The 18,831-nt window shown below is 41.4% G+C and overlaps 1 protein-coding gene across 3 annotated transcripts; it reads right to left on the bottom strand.

Annotated features, from left to right (window-relative positions):
* Positions 1-1,928: 1,928 nt before the first annotated feature.
* Positions 1,929-17,763, bottom strand: chodl (chondrolectin). 3 transcript variants are annotated; one of them, XM_041861865.1, is made up of 8 exons: positions 17,349-17,763; positions 8,971-9,146; positions 8,610-8,803; positions 8,333-8,508; positions 8,044-8,094; positions 7,826-7,912; positions 7,510-7,606; positions 1,929-3,828 (listed from the first exon to the last, which is right to left on the bottom strand). In XM_041861865.1, the coding sequence occupies exons 1-8, from the start codon at positions 17,446-17,448 to the stop codon at positions 3,744-3,746; spliced, it is 966 nt and encodes a 321-aa protein (XP_041717799.1). In that variant the 5' UTR covers positions 17,449-17,763; the 3' UTR covers positions 1,929-3,743. The 3 variants fall into 3 exon arrangements, with proteins under 3 accessions (XP_041717799.1, XP_041717800.1, XP_041717801.1); XM_041861866.1 differs by having other exon boundaries at positions 8,351-8,508; XM_041861867.1 differs by having other exon boundaries at positions 3,748-3,828; positions 7,813-7,912.
* Positions 17,764-18,831: the final 1,068 nt, after the last annotated feature.

Here is an 18,831-nt window from a genome sequence, read left to right as displayed (position 1 = left end):
TTGTTTGTTTAGTGTTTTCCAATTTTCCCTGAAGTGGTTAGTCTATGGATTCTTCAATTACATTGAGCTGATTTCTGACGTGCTGTTCCTTATTGTTTTAGTGATTCACCATAGTGAAGGCGTACACTCAGGTTTTCTGGGTCTCTATGTTTTTCGTCGGATAGGATTCTCAATTTCTTTCTTAGGTTTTTGCATTCTTCATCAAACCATTTGTCATTGTTGTTAATTTTCTTTGGTTTTCTGATTTGATATTGAAGCTGAGAGGTCAAATAAACTGTTTAGGTTTTCTACTGCCAAGTTTGCACCTTCACTATTACAGTGAAACTTTTTGTCCAGGAAGTTGTCTAAAAGGTATTGAATTTGTTGTTGCTTAATTGTTTTTTGGTAGGTTTCCACACTACTTTCCTTCCATCTATAGCATATCTTAATATTATTCAATTCCTTTGGCTTTGATGCCTCATGATTGAGTATTGCTCTGTTCAAGTAGACTGTGATTTTGCTGTGATCTGATAGGGGGGTCAGTAGGCTGACTGTGAATGCTCTGAGAGACTCTGGGTTGAGGTCAGTGATAAAGTAGTCTACAGTACTACTGCCAAGAGATGAGCTATAGGTGTACCTACCATAGGAGTCCCCTCCAAGCCTACCATTGACTATGTACATACCCAGCGTGCGACAGAGCTGCAGGAGTTGTGACCTGTTTTTGTTGGTTATGTTGTCGTAGTTGTGCCTAGGGGGGCATTCGTAGTTGTGGCTAGGGGGGCATTTGTCCCCATGTGTGCTGAGGGTGTCAGGTTCTTGTCCAGTTCTGGCATTTAGGTCGCCACAGACTAGTACATGTCCCTGGGCCTGGAAATGATTGATTTCCCCCTCCAGGATGGAGAAGCTGTCTTCATTAAAGTATGGGGACTCTAGTGGGGGGATATAGGTAGCACACAGGAGGACATTTTTCAATGTTGAGATCATTTACTTTTGAATTTCTAGCCAAATGTAAAATGTTCCTGTTTTGATGAATTAAATAGAGTGATTAAGGTCTGCTCTATACGAAATTAGCATACCTCCTGAGTCCCTTCCCTGTTTCACACCTGGTAGTTTGGTGAATGGGACTACCAGCTCTCTGTAACCTAGAGGGCAACCAGTGGGTCCATCTCCTCTATACCATGTTTCTTGTAGGATGACAATGTCTGTATTTCTGATTTCTTTGGTGGTGAAGTCCAGGTTCCTGCTCTTTTGGCCAAAGGCGGATGACCTCAGGCCTTGGATATTCCAGGATGAGATACTGAAGGCTTTGTGCTCCATAAAGTGTCCAATGTTGTTAGTCGTGTGGTTTGGCCTCAGTGCTTGGGCTAGTGTAAGAGTGGGGGTTGGGCCTGTTTGCCTGCTCACGGCCTCTCGCTCTCTCTCTCTCTCTCGCTCTCAGTTAGGCATAAATCTGTTCTGATTGAAGAGGGCTTTTATTGACCAGGATTCTCCATCCAGCTCTGTATCTACTGTTATGGGTACATTCAGGCTTGACCAGTACTGTTTAAACTGTTTATACAAAATCTTTACAATGTATTGTGTCCTTTTAACTATTTTTGACGATGCATGATCAATTGTAACTGATCATCGCAATATGTAGGATGCAGTGTGTGTGTGTGTGTGTGTTTCTAATGAACCTCCAATGTGTAAGGTTCTATTTTCTTAATTCTACCCTGAGCTTTAAAATGCAGTGATTACTCATATCTATAATTACCAGAACCTCTGTGTGTGTGTGTGCGTGCGTGTGTGTGTGTGTGTTTTCTCTTGTTGAAGCACTGGACTGATAAGTTAAATTGGCAGGCTAATCACTTTAACAAAGTACGACTTATAACAGACTAGGGGTAACCCACATACACTCTTCAGTGTGTGTCTCATCATCAAAAAAGCACAATTAAACACTGACGTCAATGAATCACATAAAGCCTTTTATTGAGTTATCTCGTCACAAAACAATTTATGGGTGAAAAAGGTTTCTTAAAGTTTTTGCATGGCTCTTTATAAACTCTGTTTTTATCTCTGGCTGTGGGTAGACATGCTAGCAGGACAGTGACTGCATCACAACGCTGGGTACAAAACACACCACTTCTTAACATCACATTCACACACAGGCTCCAATACGTACCATACCATTACCAGAACCTAGTCTCATATATGTACCGCAGATCTACTGTATGTGTTTCTAGAAACTCTAGAACCTAATGTATGTACAACACTCCATCCAACACACTGAAATATACACAAATCCCTTATTAAAACCTCGTTCAATGGTTGAGCGTGCTACACGTGTCTTTACCATTGAAAGATAACACACATGTAGTATGCTCATATATTCCATCATATAAAAACAATAACATAGGACATCTGAGGAGAAGTTGAGATGTATGGCATGTATCAATATTAGCCAGGTTGATAATCTCATTCACATCAGGCAACGCTTATACAGATTATAGAACATAACATTGTAGACCATGTAACATGCACAAAACTGCACTTATAGTAGTCATATCAGGCGGTGATAAATATTGGATAAATATTGACTGTTTCATCCATGAGATATTTACTGGCATTATGCATTGAAGTAGATTTTATAATGAAAAGCCCCTTCTGTAGTGTTCACTAGCTTTGGTCCTCATCTTGGTAGCAACCTCTCCCAAAACACAGTGTGTAGTTTTGGATAACAAAAATAATAAGAAATAGCATTATACCTTCACAATAGAAAGTCATGGTCAACTTTGATAATATCCCTCTGCATGACAACAGATACAGATAATCAGGTCGGTATGTCAGTATGTTTTCAAGTTCATCTTTCTATAATAACTAGGTAATAAGGTTTTTTCAGGACATTTAGGAAAGTAATTTAGCTGACTGAAGGATCCTGTCTTAGACATAGCTCCCTGCCGAGGGAACAGAGAGTTAAGCTAGTACTAACCCCGAACCACGGGAAGCAGATCAAACAACAAACTTCAATTTCCATTTTAAAGCCCTATTTCCCTATTTTCCCTCTCCCTCCCTCTTTTCCCACTCTTTCCCTCTCTTTTAATCTTTTATTCACTTTCCCTTAATGTTCCTCTTTTCCCCCCCTCTACCTCCTCTCTTACCCCTCCCTGTGTGGGACGAGTGCTGCTGTTCAGGAGTAAATCTGTGTGATGTGTTAAGTGGCTCTGACCCTATTCCTGGTCACAGGGGATGGTTCAATTCCTTATTTTATCAGTGTCCCCCTCGCACCACCCTTAATTACTGATACTTAATTACTTCCCCTGTTTGAGATCAATTAGTGTAACACACACACACACACACATTAGTGTACACACACGGTAGCACGCTCACATGCACAGACACTGTGATTCCAGCAAAAACTCCCTGGCAACAGCAGCAAGGGGAAAAGGCAACACTGTATGTTTACCTTGATATCAGAGAGGTACGAGGATTGCCAAATTATCCATTAAGTCGTTTCATTTTTGTTGGCTGGAACACATTAACGAGAGGACAGGACAAGGAGGGGTGGAGAGGAGGAGAGGGGAGGGGAACGGAAATAAGGGAAAACTGAAAACAGTGGTGGAGACATGAACAAATTGAACAAAGGAAATGCAGAAGAGGAGAGCAGATGATTGATTGAGGTGGATAGTTAGATGTATTTTGAACAGAGGATAGTATCAGGGAAAGAGAGGTATCATTCAGTTAGTTTTGCCTATTCTGTTTTTCTTGTTTGTGATGTAACCTGCTGTTCACACTTCCATGCTGTCCGTCTTGGGTGTCTTGGAGATCCAGAGCGTTGATTGGTGGTTAACACTGGTTTTGGTCATTGGTTTGCTTTATGAAATAAAAACAGTGAAAACGAAATGAACAATAGTAGAACAAAACTAAATTAGAATAGTAACCACAGATGAATCGTAAAACAAAACTGTGTGTGCGTTTACGTGTGTGGTTGCGTGTGTGTGTGCAAATGTAAAACACGACAGCCGTTGCTCACACAAACACTTCTGTGCCAGCCATACGCAGTGATAAAACTCTGGCTCCTTGCCTATCATAACACCTCATAACTCATATTTCCTCAGATCGCGTTTGTCGTGTTGTAAATTCAAGTGTGTCGCCTGTTGTAAAGGAGGGACCTCGTACGCGTTAGGGTCATGGTTAGAAGGGATCAAACTTTTGTCAAATGAACGTCAGATTTGACTTTTCGTACAGGTTAGGAACATTTACAAAGCAGGTTAGGAGAATTAACGTAGCAGGTTAGGATAATTAATGTAGCAGGTTAGGAGAATTAGGTTAAATGCAAAACATTTCAACTTTTGACATTAATTTGACAAAAGCTCGATCCCTTCTAGCCGCATTAGGGATTTGGGTGCATTCCAGGAAGCATTTTACTGTGGCAGGTGGGAGTCAGAGGCGTGATTAACTGGTCTCTGTCTGGGGACGCCCCCTCAGTTCCCCAGCTATCGGAAATATGTTAAAAACCAGTGATGGAAAAAGTACCCAATTGCCATACTTGAGTAAAAGTAAAGATACCTAAATAGAAAATGACTCAAGTAAAAGTGAAAGTCACCCAGTAAAATAATAATAATAATAATATGCCATTTAGCAGACGCATTTATCCAAAGAGACTTACAGTCATGCGTGCATACATTTTTACATATGGGTGGTCCCGGGGATCGAACCCACTACCCTGGCGTTACAAGCGCCATGCTCTACCAATTGAGCTACAGTAAAATACTACTTGAAAAAAATTCTAAAAGTATTTGGTTTAAATATACTTAAGTATCAAAAGTAAAATTATAAATCATTTCAAATTCCTTATATTAAGCAAACCAGATGGCACCATTTTCTTGTTTTAATTTACGGATAGCCAGACATAATTTACAAGTATTTGTGTTTAGTGAGTCCGCAAGATCAGAGGCAATAGGGATCACCAAGGATGTTCTCTTGATAAGTGCGTGAATTAGACAATTTTCCTGTCCTGCTAAGCATTCAGAACGTAACAAGTACTTTTGGGTGTAAAAAAAACACAAAACTTTTGGACGTAATGAAGTAAAAAGAAAGTTGGCAAAAATATAAATAGTAAAGTATAGATACCCAAAAAAATGACTGAAGTAGTACTTTAAGTACTTTTACTTAAGTACTTTACACCACTGTTAAATACACATCACTCAGACGGACGGCGATACTAAACTGGATAAATACAACAAACAAAGTTGCTGCCCAATCAAGACAGAGGAGAGTTGGGAGTGTGTGTATATACAGTGCATTCGGAAAGTGTTCAGACCCCTTGACTTTTTCCACATTTTGTTACGTTACAGCCTTGTTCTAAAATTGATTAAATTGTTTTTTTCCCCCTCATCAATCGACACACAATACCCCATAATGATAAGGAAAAAACATGTTAGTAGAAATTTTTGAAAGAAATAAACAATACAAAAACGGAAATATCACATTTACATAAGTATTCAGACCCTTTACTCAGTACTTTGTTGAAGGACCTTTGGCAGTGACTACAGCCTCGAGTCTTCTTGGGTATGACGCTACAAGCTTGGCACACCTGTATTTGGGGAGTTTCTCCCATTCTTCTCTGCAGATCCTCTCAAGCTCTGTCAGGTTGGATGGGGAGCATTGCTGCACAGCTATTTTCAGGACTTTCCAGAGATCTTCGATCGGGTTCAAGTCCGGGTTCTGGCTGGGCCACTCAAGGACATTCAGAGACTTGTCCCAAAGCCAGTCCTGTGTTGTCTTGGCTGTGTGTTTAGGGTTGTTGTCCTGTTGGAAGGTGAACCTTCACCCCAGTCTGAGGTTCTGAGCACTCTGGAGCAGGTTTTCATCAAGGATCTCTCTGTACTTTGCTCCGTTCATTTTTCCCTCGACTCCCAGTCCCTGCCACTGAAAAACATCCCTACAGCATGATGCTGCCACCACCATGCTTCACCGTAGGGATGGTGTCAGGTTTCCTCCAGACATGACGCTTGGCATTCAGGCCAAAGAGTTCAATCTTGGTTTCATCAGACCAGAGAATCTTGTTTCTCATGGTCTGAGAGTCTTTAGGTGCCTTTTGGTAAACTCCAAGCGGCTGTCATGTGCCTTTTACTGAGGAGTGGCTTCTGTCTGGCCACTCTACCATAAAGGCCTGATTGGTGGAGTGTTGCAGAGATGGTTGTCCTTCTGGAAGTGTCTCCCACCTCCACAGAGGAACTCTGGAACTCTGTCAGAGTGACCAATGGGTTCTTGGTCACCTCCCTGACCAAGGCCCTTCTCCCCCGATTGCTCAGTTTGGCCGGGCGGCCAGCTCTAGGAAGAGTCTTGGTGGTTCCAAACTTCTTCCATTTAAGAATAATGGAGGCCAATGTGTTCTTGGGGACCTTCAATTTTATAGACATTTTTTGGTACCCTTCACCAGATCTGTGCCTCGACACAATCCTGTCTCGGACCTCTACGGACAATTCCTTCGACCTCATGGCTTGGTTTTTGCTCTGACATGCACTGTCAACTGTGGGACCTTACATAGACTGGTGTGTGCCTTTCCAAATGATTTCTAATCAAATGCATGTACCACAGGTGGACTCCAAACAAGTTGTAGAAACATCTCAAGGATGATCAATGGAAACAGGATGCACCTGAGCTAAATATCGAGTCTCATATTAAAGGGTCTGAATACTTATGTAAATAAGGTATTTCTGTTTTTTATTTTTAATAAATTAGCTAAAATTTCACTTTGTCATTATGGGGTATTGCGTGTAGATTGATGAGGGAAACAACATTATTTAATCCATTTTAGAATAAGGCTGTAACGTAACAAAGTGGAAAAAGTTAAGGGGTCTGAATACTTTCTGAATGCACTGTAAGAAATATAAAGTCACAGTAGCGGGGTAGGGGGGTTGGTTTGGCTTTATACAATGAGCTGGAGTTGCACTTTGGTTATTGTGAGAATGCCATCAAGGGGTCCAGCTATCGACCCAGAAATCACAGACTTCGTTATCCTTACTGTTGCCAGAGTAGGGTAACACACACACTGCCTACACACACTCACAATAATAATTAATGACAGCGGACTGAGCCAGTGGCCAGCGCTGTTATGCTAAATTACTCTTTGCTAACAAGGCGTCCCTGCGTTATTCCAGTGATTATGACTGAGTAAGCACTGTTCTTACCAAACAATTACAGCCCAGACCCATCCATCACAGCACAGGGACGGGAGATTGGACCCATCCATTAGGGGGGGTAGGGTTCAAAGATTGAGCTGTTTCTCTGATTCATTTTTGAGTATGCCAATTAAAGGAATTTTAAAAAGAGAGTTGATGGGAGTGTATGTGTGATTGAAAATGAGAGAAAGAGGAGTATATTAGAGAATATTATATGATTGGTTTGTATGAGTATCATAGATTTATATTTTAGTGAAGTTGTTATCAGTAAGGCAGTCCTGGGGACTCTGGGGACTTAGTGTGTTCAGTTGTGTTGTACCATAGGGAGTTGTAGTTTTTGTTGTTGCAGTGGTGTGCCTTGTCTCACCTCTTACTAAACATCTGGAAACAGCAAGTCCCAGAAGCCACCAGGATGAGCAGCAGCAGAGGGATGGTGGGGATGATTACATAGACCAGCAGCATACCTGCAGAAGGAGGATAGAGCAGAGATGGAGCACCAGACTGGCTATTTCAGTAATTACACTCTATTTAGTAATTACACTCATACCTTCCATATCATCGCTACTCCACGTCTCACCTTCTGGAGTCCTGCCATACCATTTAACTGTCTCACCTCCCTGTCTCACCTCTACCTGTCTCCCTCCTCCTGTCTCACCTCCACCTGTCTCACCTCCACCTCTCACCTGAGGATCCAGCTATGACTACGTGTGGGGCGTCGTCCTCACTGGGTCCGGATTGTTTGACCTCATCTGTCTGCACCACCGTCACATCTGGGACAGGCAGACAAAGATACTAAAGCAAAAAGGGATATACTAACTGATACCCTCATGCAGTCAACCAAGCTGACCTCCAGGAGAGGAGATGATGTGGCCGGGGTATGCCCCAGTGTGTGCCTACTCACCTGGGTCACGAGCTCCAGGCCTGTCCCCCTGCTCCTTCACCAGACGGCTCTCTGGATCAACATCAGAATCAGAAAAAACTTGATTAAACAAAACTGATATGCATTTATGTTAGTGTAATGTTGTACCAGGCTAAAACAAAATGTGGATATCACGAAGTTGGGAGAAAACGGGGGGTAAAAAATAAATAATCATAAAAAATATATTTAAAACACTTTAAAAAGGGAAACGTATATAGAACACTACACAAAACACACAGAACTCATCTTATCTGCCGTGACGTTTGCGTACCTGTGTGATGCTTCGTACCTGGTTCGTACTTGCAGATGAAGTTGTGCTTCATGTTGCACCTGTCATCGTTCCACTGGTACATGTAGGCCCCGCCCAGCCCGTGGAGAGCTGTAGGCTGGTGGTACATCACTACACACGCCTCCCCTCCGCACGACGGCTCGTCAAAATACCAGTTCCTAACACACACACACACACAATAATACACACATACAAATTAAAACAAAGACATACACACACGCCTCACCAAAGTACCAGTTGCTGTGTGAAACATACACACCTGAACTGGGACACACTCCCGTCGGTCCAGCGGTAGAGGTCAGGACAGGAGGCGAAGCCGCCGTTTTCCTGTGTGCTTTCTCCTTCTGTCCTCATCAGCCCGATCCAGAAATCACCGTCTGCTATTCCTCCATTACCGGTACCTGCTCCTACCCCCGTTTCTGTCCCCGCTCCTGTTGAGGAGGTCCGAAGCTCCTGTAAGAAATCATATATATATATATATTGTAAGTATATTATAAGTAAATAAGAAATATATTTACATGTTCAGGATTGGAGGACTTTGAGGAGGTGTTTTTTGTGTTCTTTGTACTGTCACACACACACACACACAGACACACACACACGCGCAAACACACACTGACCTGTAGCAGGTGTTCTATGTGGCTCTGCTCTGCAGCGCTCTCTATGCTCAGCAGCGACCCTCCGTCTATCTCACACGTATGGCTGGCCTCCCAGAATGCAACACGGCTGGTCATGCCTCGGAAGTAGGCGATCTTATAGCATGGATGCTCCTCCCCTCCCTGACACACCGTCTGACCTGGAGGCGCAGGAGGTCATCAATCTATCTATTGATTGCAAATAGGGCTGGCACAATTACCTTCTAACCGTGCAACCTACTCATTCAAGGGTTTTTCTTAATTTTTTACTATTTCCTACATTGTAAAATAATAGTGAACACATTACAACTATGAAATAACACATACAGTTGAAGTCGGAACTTTACATACACTTAGGTTGGAGTCATTTAAACTCGTTTTTCAACCACTCCACAAATTTCTTGTTAACAAACTATAGTTTTGGCAAGTCGGTTAGGACATCTACTTTGTGCATGACACAAGTAATTTTTCCAACAATTGTTTACAGACAGATTATTTCACTTATAATTCACTGTATCACAATTCCAGTGGGTCAGAAGTTTGCATACACTAAGTTGACTGTACCTTTAAACAGCTTGGAAAATTTGAGAAAATTATGTCATGGCTTTAGATGCTTCTGATAGGCTAATTGACATCATTCGAGTCAATTGGAGGTGTACCTGTAGATGTATTTCAAGGCCTACCTTCAAACTCAGTGCCTCTTTGCTTGACATCATGGGAAAATCAAAAGAAATCAGCCAAGACCTCCGAAAATGTTTTGTAGACCTGCAGAAGTCTGGTTGATCCTTGGGAGCAATTTCCAAACGCCTGACGGTACCGCGTTAATCTGTACAAACAATAGTACGCAAGTATAAACACCATGGGATCACGCAGCCGTCATACCGCTCAGGAAGGAGACGCGTTGTGTCTCCTAGAGATGAACGTACTTTGGTGCGAAAAGTGCAAATCAATCCCAGAACAACAGCAAAGGACCTTGTGAAGATGCTGGAGGAAACAGGTACAAAAGTATCTATATCCACAGTGAAATGAGTCCTATATCGACATAACCTGAAAGGCCGCTCAGCAAGGAAGAAGCCACTGCTCCAAAACTGCCATTAAAAAAGCCAGACTACGGTTTGCAACTGCACATGGGGAAAATTATGTGGATATATTGAAGCAACATCTCAAGATATCAGTCAGGAAGTTAAAGCTTGGTCGCAAATGGGTCTTCCAAATGGACAATGACCCCAAGCACACTTCCAAAGTTGTGGCAAAATGGTTTAGGGACAACAAAGTCAAGGTATTGGAGTGGCCATCACAAAGCCCTGACCTCAATCCTATAGAAAATGTGTGGGCAGAACTGAAAAAGCATGTGCAAGCAAGGAGGCCTACAAACCTGACTCAGTTACACCAGCTCTGTTAGGAGGAATGGGCCAAATTTCACCCAACTTATTGTGGGAAGCTTGTGGAAGGCTACCCGAAACGTTTGACCCAAGTTAAACAATTTAAAGGCAATGCTACCAAATACTAATTGAGTGTATGTAAACTTCTGACCCACTGGGAATGTGATGAAAGAAATAAAAGCTGAAATAAATCATTCTCTCTACTATTATTCTGACATTTCATATTCTTAAAATAAAGTGGTGATCCTAACTGACCTAAAACAGGGAATTTTTACTAGGATTAAATGTCAGGAATTGTGAAAAACTGAGTTTAAATGTATTTGGCTAAGGTGTATGTAAACTTCCGACTTCAACTGTATGGTATCATGTAGGAACCAAAAAAGTGTTCAACAAATCAAAATATATTTTATATTTGAGATTCTTCAAAGTAGCCACCCTTTGCCCTGATGACAGCTTTGCACACTCTTAGCATACTTTCACCCAGCTCCATGAGGTAGTCACCTGGAATGCATTTCAATTAACAGGTGTGCCTTGTTCAAAGTTAATTTGTGGAATTTCTTTCCTTCTTAATGCGTTTGCGCCAATCAGTTGTGTTGTGACAAGGTAGGGTTGGTATACAGAAGATAGCCCTATTTGGTAAAAGACCAAGTCCATATTATGGCAAGAACAGTTCAAATAAGCAAAGAGAAACGACAGGCCATCATTACTTTAAGACATGATGGTCAGTCAATATGCAAAATGTCAAGAATTTAGAACGTTTCTTCAAGTGCAGTCGCAAAAACACATCAAGCGCTATGATGAAACTGGCTCTCATGAGGACAGCCACAGGAAAGTGCTACAGAGGATAAGTTCATTAGAGTTACCAGCCTCAGAAATCGGCAATTAACTGCACCTCAGATTGCAGCCCAAATAAATGCTTCAAAGAGTTAAAGTAACAGACACATCTCAACATCAACTGTTCAGAGGAGACTGCGTGAATCAGGCCTTCATGGTCGAATTGCTGCAAATGAACCACTACTAAAGGACACCAATAATAAGAGAGACTTGCTTGGGCCATTCTGCAGCGATATGCCATCCCATCTGGTTTGCACTTAGTCCCACTATCATTTGTTTTTCAACAGAACAATGACCCAAAACACACCTCCATGCTGTGTAAGGGCTATTTGACCAAGAAGGAGAGTGATGGAGCGCTGCATCAGATGACATGGCCTCCACAAACACCCGACCTCAACCCAATTGAGATGGTTTGGGATGAGTTGGACCGCAGAGTGAAGGAAAAGCAGCCAACAAGTGCTCAGCATATGTGGGAACTCCTTCAAGACTGTTGGAAAAGCATTCCAGGTGACTACCTCATGAAACTGGTTGAGAGAATGCCAAGAGTGTGCCAAGCTTTCATCAAGGCAAAGGGTGGCTACTTTGAAGAATCAAATATAAAATATATTTTGATTTGTTGAACACTTTTTTGGTTACTACATGATTCCATATGTGTTATTTCATAGTTTTGATGTCTTCACTATTATTCTACAATGTAGAAAACAGTTAATATAAAGAAAAACCCTTGAATGAGTAGGTGTGTCCAAACCTCTGAATGGTACTGTACATAAAAAAAAGGTCTCTATAAATCCATTTAAAATAGCCTACACCATCACAATAAATCCATTATTTATTTTAGACAGGTCCAAAAAAACATGATATGAAGAAAATGTTGTCTATTTCAGATGAACAGAATAGCATACTCTGAGTTGTCCTTATGTTAGGCCCTGATCTGGCTATGCCATATGGCTGTGGGCTACACTAGTTAATTTAGCAAACAAGATTTGCTTAGAATTCCGTGGCATTATTTTATATTATTTTATAGTATGAAGAATACAATTGAACATAGCTGAATAAAATAGAGTGCGCACATGCGGCTATTCTGTGTTGAGCGGTTAACAAAGAAACAGGTCCTCCTATATGCTTAATTTAGAGTTATTTATGCAACTTTAGTTCTGATACAAACTTTGGGCTATATGTTTAGATTTTTAATACATTCTAAGGCTGCATGATGCGACTCTAATGATGATTTGAAAAAAGTAACATGAAAGGCATGAGCGCTGCTTAGTTTTTTGCGCAGGCTGCACACACTTCATCAGTCTCTCATTCACAATTTGACAAGCACTTGATAATGCCTCAAATTTCCCGGGAGCATCCCCTTTGTGTGGCCGTAATGCCCCCTAAAAAAATCCATGCCTTTTGCGGCCAGTGGCTGTTGTGCCCTTGAGCTGAATATAATACATATAATTTCCTTCTCCCGGCTGCGAGCTCCGAAGCACCTCTCACTCACATGGCTCTCTCAGATATCTCAATTCTTATTAGCCAATGCCCGTCACGTGATCGGGTCCTTCTCACAGACTACAAGTGAAGACAGACACATTGGGGACGCAACTGCGCGCATCCTTATCCAATTCTGAGGCGCATATTGAAGATGTTGGAAGAACTGTTCACATTTACTTTTCGTCAGCCAACAAGATGAGTAGGCCTAACGAACAGCAAAAGCACTAGCCTATGTCAATCTACTATCCCCCGTAGTCCAAAAGTTGACCTATTCTATTCTGTGCGAGAAATAAATATTCCAAGCATAGTCTGGGACAGTTGTGGGATGCGATTGATCCCAAATTAATACAACCACTAGCATCAAAACAACTTTTAAAAGCAATGAGGCTGATGCAACAGATCAGAAATGTTATCTTAAAATGTTCATAAACTATTAGGCTATTTCTTCACATTATAAGTGCAGCAATGCGCACACAGCAGTAGGCTATGAGCGCAAATGTTCCAAAATGCAATAAATTAGCGGGAAAACCCCAATCTCAAAAGTGACCGCAAATGCGATTATGCATGTAAGGCTTATAAAGGTGTATTTTCATGGTGAAAATGATCTTCCCCAAACTTGAAACTCACGCGCTGCGTATGTATGCCAGTTAGGCTCTACACCCGTTGTAAAGCGGGTTGATGTGCTTCATTTTAAGAAGTTATTTGGCCACTTTAGTTGTGATTCAAACCTTATCCAAACATATAGGCCTATGGGCTGAGGTGTGCGACTATGATTTGAAAAGGTCGGGGGGGAAAAGGGATGCACTGTTTCCTGCCTTACTGCACACAAGCTGGGCATCATTCACAAGTGATAATATATCATTCACAAGTGATTGGCCAATATTGTCACCCATCAGACTACTCTTGATTTAATCTTGTCTTTACATGTACTAAATAATATATGTGTGAAATTAGTTTTGATTTAGAATGGACCACTATCATGCACCTGTCTCGAAACAGGGGCAGGGGGAAAAAATGCATGTAATCTTTGCACTTAAATAGCGAATGGAGGATGCTTTTCCTGTGGTTTATTTTCATGCCAGCCAGGTAGGTTATACTCCTGTTGTAAAGAGAAGCAATGTGAAAGTTGAGAAATAAATATAGTAGGCCTAGCCTATAGAAAGCTGATGTGATCCTCCTATTTTTAATAGAGGACATCAAAACTCTGTTTTCTCACGCAATTGCATAGCCTATAGAAATGTTGCGCAACATGAGCTCATGAGCTCTCATTAAAGTGTATAGAGTGCTGAGTACCAGGCAGCAGAATGTTCATTCAAATGATGTTAACTGATGTGGCACATGCAATGGAATGTATTTTTTGTAATGTTAGTTGAGTTGAATCAACAAATCATAGCATATTGATGGGTACACTTCCTGCTTTTACTTCCTGCTTTTACTTCCTGCTCTGCTCCACGCAATGGCCACCAGTCCACTCATTATGCCATTATTGACTTGAATGGGGACGCCCATTCTATTCATTCTATTTCTATGGCAGCACATGCAGTCAGGAGCAGATGAGAGCAGAAAATGTGCATCTTAAAAAAATAAGTATACGGTTATTACAGTGACCGCGGTCATTTGGCTGGCCACTTACCGTCATCCAAAATTCCATGACCATCACAGCCCTAATTGTAAGTAGACCATTTTACATAAGGATTGATAAATTCATCAATGGACTATTCTGTCAAATCTATCTGTGTCAGTTGTATGCAATATGAGTCAATTTAGGCATCTACTGTATGCCAGGAATCTCTCGTGGACAGACTACGTAACATAAATGGTAGTAATTTACGTGAGATTTTCGGTTCTTGTTTGCTGAGATCAGTATGCCAGTAATACAGTCAATGCCATCAAGCAATGGTTCCACAACCGTTTCAAAATCAAGTTACTCCCTTGTTCTCTACTCATTCCTGTGGCCGTGGCTGTTAGTCTTTTCCTCCCTCCCTCCATCTATCTGACAAACCATCTATCAACTAATCAGTGATCAGTAAATCCACCAGACTACTGTATCTACACCCAATCAGCCCCTCCGCCGGTCAGTACATCCATCAACCAGTCAACAAATTAACCAACCCACCTGTCAATCAACCAGTCAACAAATCAACCAACCCACCTGTCAATCAACCACCTCACTGAACAACTAATTTATCAATCAGTCAATCAGTTAATATTAGTGAATTTCATATATCAGGAGAACTACACCTCAGTGACTCTCTGTTGACCTTAAGAAGTGGTTTCATTGTCTTAATCAAATGCAAACCTCCATTGAACTTATCAGTTGTACACAACCCCTCGACCCCCACCCACACACACACCCTTAACGACTTTTGGCTTCCGGCCAAAAGGATGTGGTCATCGCATTCCCATCCTCTCAGTCCCTTAGAATTTACCGTCAAACTTTCCTAGCGTGGTCAATATCCTCTGTCAATCAGGAAGTGACTCTAGCTAACTGACTGTAGTAACAGGGCTGCTAATCACTCTGTAGGCTGGAGGCCCATTTTCAGAACAGCCTTGTTACCGCTCACAAACACACTTTTACTGGATGTTTTCACACTCATAACTGATATGACATTTACAGTAAGCAGCAGTCATGCTGTACTGTACCTATACTGTCGGACACACCCACAAACACAGAGTAGACACACCCACAAACACAGAGTAGACACACCCACAAACACAGAATAGACACACCCACAAACACAGAGTAGACACACCCACAAACGCAGAGTAGACACACCCACAAACACAGAGTAACACACCCACAAAAACAGAGTAGACACACCCACAAACACAGAGTAGACACATGCACTTTCACAAGCATGCACACACACGTACACACACACATATAATCACACACATGCAGCACACAATCTCCAGCATTATAAAGCTGTACTCTATGATGGCAGTTAAATGGGTGAAAAGTGGCGGATCTGGCCCAGATTCTGGACAGACTCATAAAAACCAGAGAGGTCAGCCTCACAGTGTGTGTGTATACGCTAATGTGTGTGTGTGTGTGAGCGTGTATGCATGCGTGCATCAGTGAATAATACCAGTGTTTAATACACAGCCAGTTAAAGAGGCCTAATAATAACATTAGCAGTGTGGCCAGGAGGTACTTTAAATTATTGCCTGCCTGGTCTAGATCAGATCTGCACTATCATCACTTTGGAACCCAGTAATGGTACCGGGGCGCACAGACGACCAACACACTCAGCATTTTCACCTCCTTTCTCTCTTTCTTCCTCTCTTCGTTCTTTCCCTCCATCCATCCTGCCTTCTTCCTGGTCGGATACCTCAAAATTATTATTTTCAACCCAAAGCGTCATCGTCTTTCCTTTCTCCCTTTATTATTTTCCTTTCTTTCTTCCTCTCTCGCTCTCTCTCCTTTATTAATTTGTTCCCTTTATCCTGCCTCCTCTGCTCTGATTTCTCAAATCCAAATGTTCATCAGTTCTTCGCTCTCTTTTCCCCTCAAACGTTCTCTTATCTATTTTCCTCTAACAGCCTCATTTGCTCTTCCTTCACCCACCTTCACCTCTTCTTCAGTTTCTCTCCTTCATCCCTCTTCCTCATCCCCCCTTTTCATCCTCTGCACTTTCCCTATGTTGGAACATAAACCCATCTCTCTCACTGATTCTCCCTCTGTCTCTTTGTCTTCTCCCCCTCTGTGCCATTTGCAGCTGATTTAATCTAAATCACACAGTAGGGACATTTTAGGTTAGAGAGGGGCATATCTCACCCCTAATGAAATAAAAGTTGTCCACTCTCCCCTCACTCTCTCCATCTGTCATCTGTCTGACTATAAGACTCTCTCTCTCTCGCTTCGCTCTCTCTCCACAGTATGTAACAGATTTGAATGCAAACGTGTTAAGTCAGCTGCCTGCCCTATAACACTGACAGCCCTGACACATGTAGAATAGCAGTCTGCTGTAAATCATAGATATTCATACATTTAGAGTCACAGAGGTAAGGAACAGTAAATAGACTCAATCTTTACATCCCCAATAACTACCAGTCAATAAAACCAATAAATCCAGTTCCCAGTGTAAACAAACTCTAACAGGCTCACACACATTCATACACATGTATGAAAGCAAGCACACACCTCATAATCTGTAACTGTAGCAATGCAATAACAGCAAAACTGCAGCAGTTTACATCTAATTACATTTTTGACGTGACTAATTGAAGGAATAGAAAACATGATTCCATGTGGAGAAAATGTTTTTTTTTGTCTCAGATAACCTAATCTTATAGATTGATTTACATTTTCCAATCCTAACTTAATTCACAAATGTCCATCTAATTCTAATGATGATGATGGTGGTGGTGGTTATGATGATGATGATGATGATGATGATGATGGTGATGGTGATGATGAGCTATAGGCTTATAACTTTAACATAGTCACAAAAGGTAACATTTTACTGGTAGTTTAGGAGTTGACATTATTGTTTGATAACATAAGTAAAGGAATTGTTATTAGATTATTCTTATCTTGAAGATAACAGAAATACAACCAATATTCAAATGTTATTCTTTTATAACACTTAATTGTTTTATACGATCATTGAAAGTAGACCTATATGTGAAAAACGGACTATAAAAGTTATCACATCATCAACTTACCACTGACAACTCGTGCGCCGTGACCGCTCGAGGCCATGACCATCACTCCCCATAGAACTCTCAGGATATTCTGCTCCGCGCGCTTCTTCGAGGATTTCATACTTGACAGAGAAAAAGTCAGGGCTTTGAAATAAAATTGTATTGTAAAAAAAATAAAATGCTCCTTCGCTCACATCAGAGTCTATTGGCAGTTTTCTCCGGTCTCTGCTGTTGTCATGGTTTCCCCCCAAATGTCAGAGTCTAATGGGATTCGTACAGGCTCCCTCGCACGCTCGAGGACCGAACAATGTTCTAAGCACGGGGGCAAGCCTCATGCAGACAGCCCACCAGAGAGAGTAAAAGAGTGAAAGACAGTTTATTGATCCCCCTCCCTTTCCTTCTCTCTTGGCTGAGTCCCTCTGCTACTGATCGACCACACCGGGCCACAGCTGTCACCTCACGCCTCCACCTACTATTTAATTAGCCTCGTGACACGTGCATCGCACCCCTCCCCAATCTATATGTGCGAAATCCATTTTTGGCATGCTTGAGATTAGATGGATCATAATTGCACGAACACTTTAAACAAATGCCTCATGCTATAAACTAATATTAGGATTAAGCTACAATAAGGTTATAGGCTATGCTACATTTGAGAGAGTCCAGTTCCAGGGGGTTAATCCAGCATGCTGTGCCATAAAGGTTCAGAACTCTTGGCAGGTACTCTGACACAGAGGGAGGCTACATTTTATATATATTAGCTGTCCCTGCCTGGGGTCACCACAGTAGCCACCTGGGATTTAAATGTAGCATTTTGACATGTCCCTCAGTCAATCCTGTCACTTCTAGGAAGATTTCAACCCACTAAATCCAGAAACGTCTCCAAGTTTCACCATCATTGTAAAGCCCTAGTTATTTTGTTGCTTTGACAAAGTCATTTCTGAAGATTATTATTAATTTCATGTGATTTGAGATTCATTTACACTACTGGTCAAAAGTTTTCGAACACCTACTCATTCTTGTGTTTTTCTTTATTTGTACTATTTTCTACATTGTAGAATAATAATGAAGACATCAAAACTATGAAATAACACATATGGAATCATGTAGTAACCAAAAAAGTGTTAAACAAATCAAAATATATTTTATATTTGATTCTTCAAAGTAGCCACCCTTTGCCTTGATGACAGCTTTCCACACTTGGCATTCTCTCAACCAGCTTCATGAGGTAGTCAACTGGAATGCATTTCAATTAACAGGTGTGCCTTCTTAAAAGTTAATTTGTGGAATTACTTTCCTTCTTTATGCGTTTGAGCCAATCAGTTGTGTTGTGACAAGGTAGGGGGGGTATACAGAAGATAGCCCTATTTGGTAAAAGACCAAGTCCATATTATGGCAAGAACAACTCAAATAAGCAAAGAGAAACAACAGTCCATCATTACTTTAAGACATGAAGGTCAGTCAATACGGAACATTTCAAGAACTTTGAATGTTTCTTCAAGTG

The sequence above is a fragment of the Coregonus clupeaformis genome, chromosome 34 (assembly GCF_020615455.1).
Source record: "Coregonus clupeaformis isolate EN_2021a chromosome 34, ASM2061545v1, whole genome shotgun sequence".
NCBI classification, from domain to species: domain Eukaryota; kingdom Metazoa; phylum Chordata; class Actinopteri; order Salmoniformes; family Salmonidae; genus Coregonus; species Coregonus clupeaformis.
This window is presented reverse-complemented; position numbering and strand designations above follow the sequence as displayed.

What these genes read in the sequence shown, in the direction of transcription:
- chodl (XM_041861865.1), bottom strand. Translation starts at nt 17,448, where the DNA reads ATGAAATCCTCGAAGAAGCGCGCGGAGCAGAATATCCTGAGAGTTCTA. An exon ending in GCCTGGAGCTCGTGACCCAG is followed by an intron (nt 7,913 to 8,043) that starts GTGAGTAGGCAC and finishes TGCCTGTCCCAG; the next exon opens with ATGTGACGGTGGTGCAGACA. An exon ending in TTCCAGATGTTTAGTAAGAG is followed by an intron (nt 3,829 to 7,509) that starts GTGAGACAAGGC and finishes TATTTCATAAAG; the next exon opens with CAAACCAATGACCAAAACCA.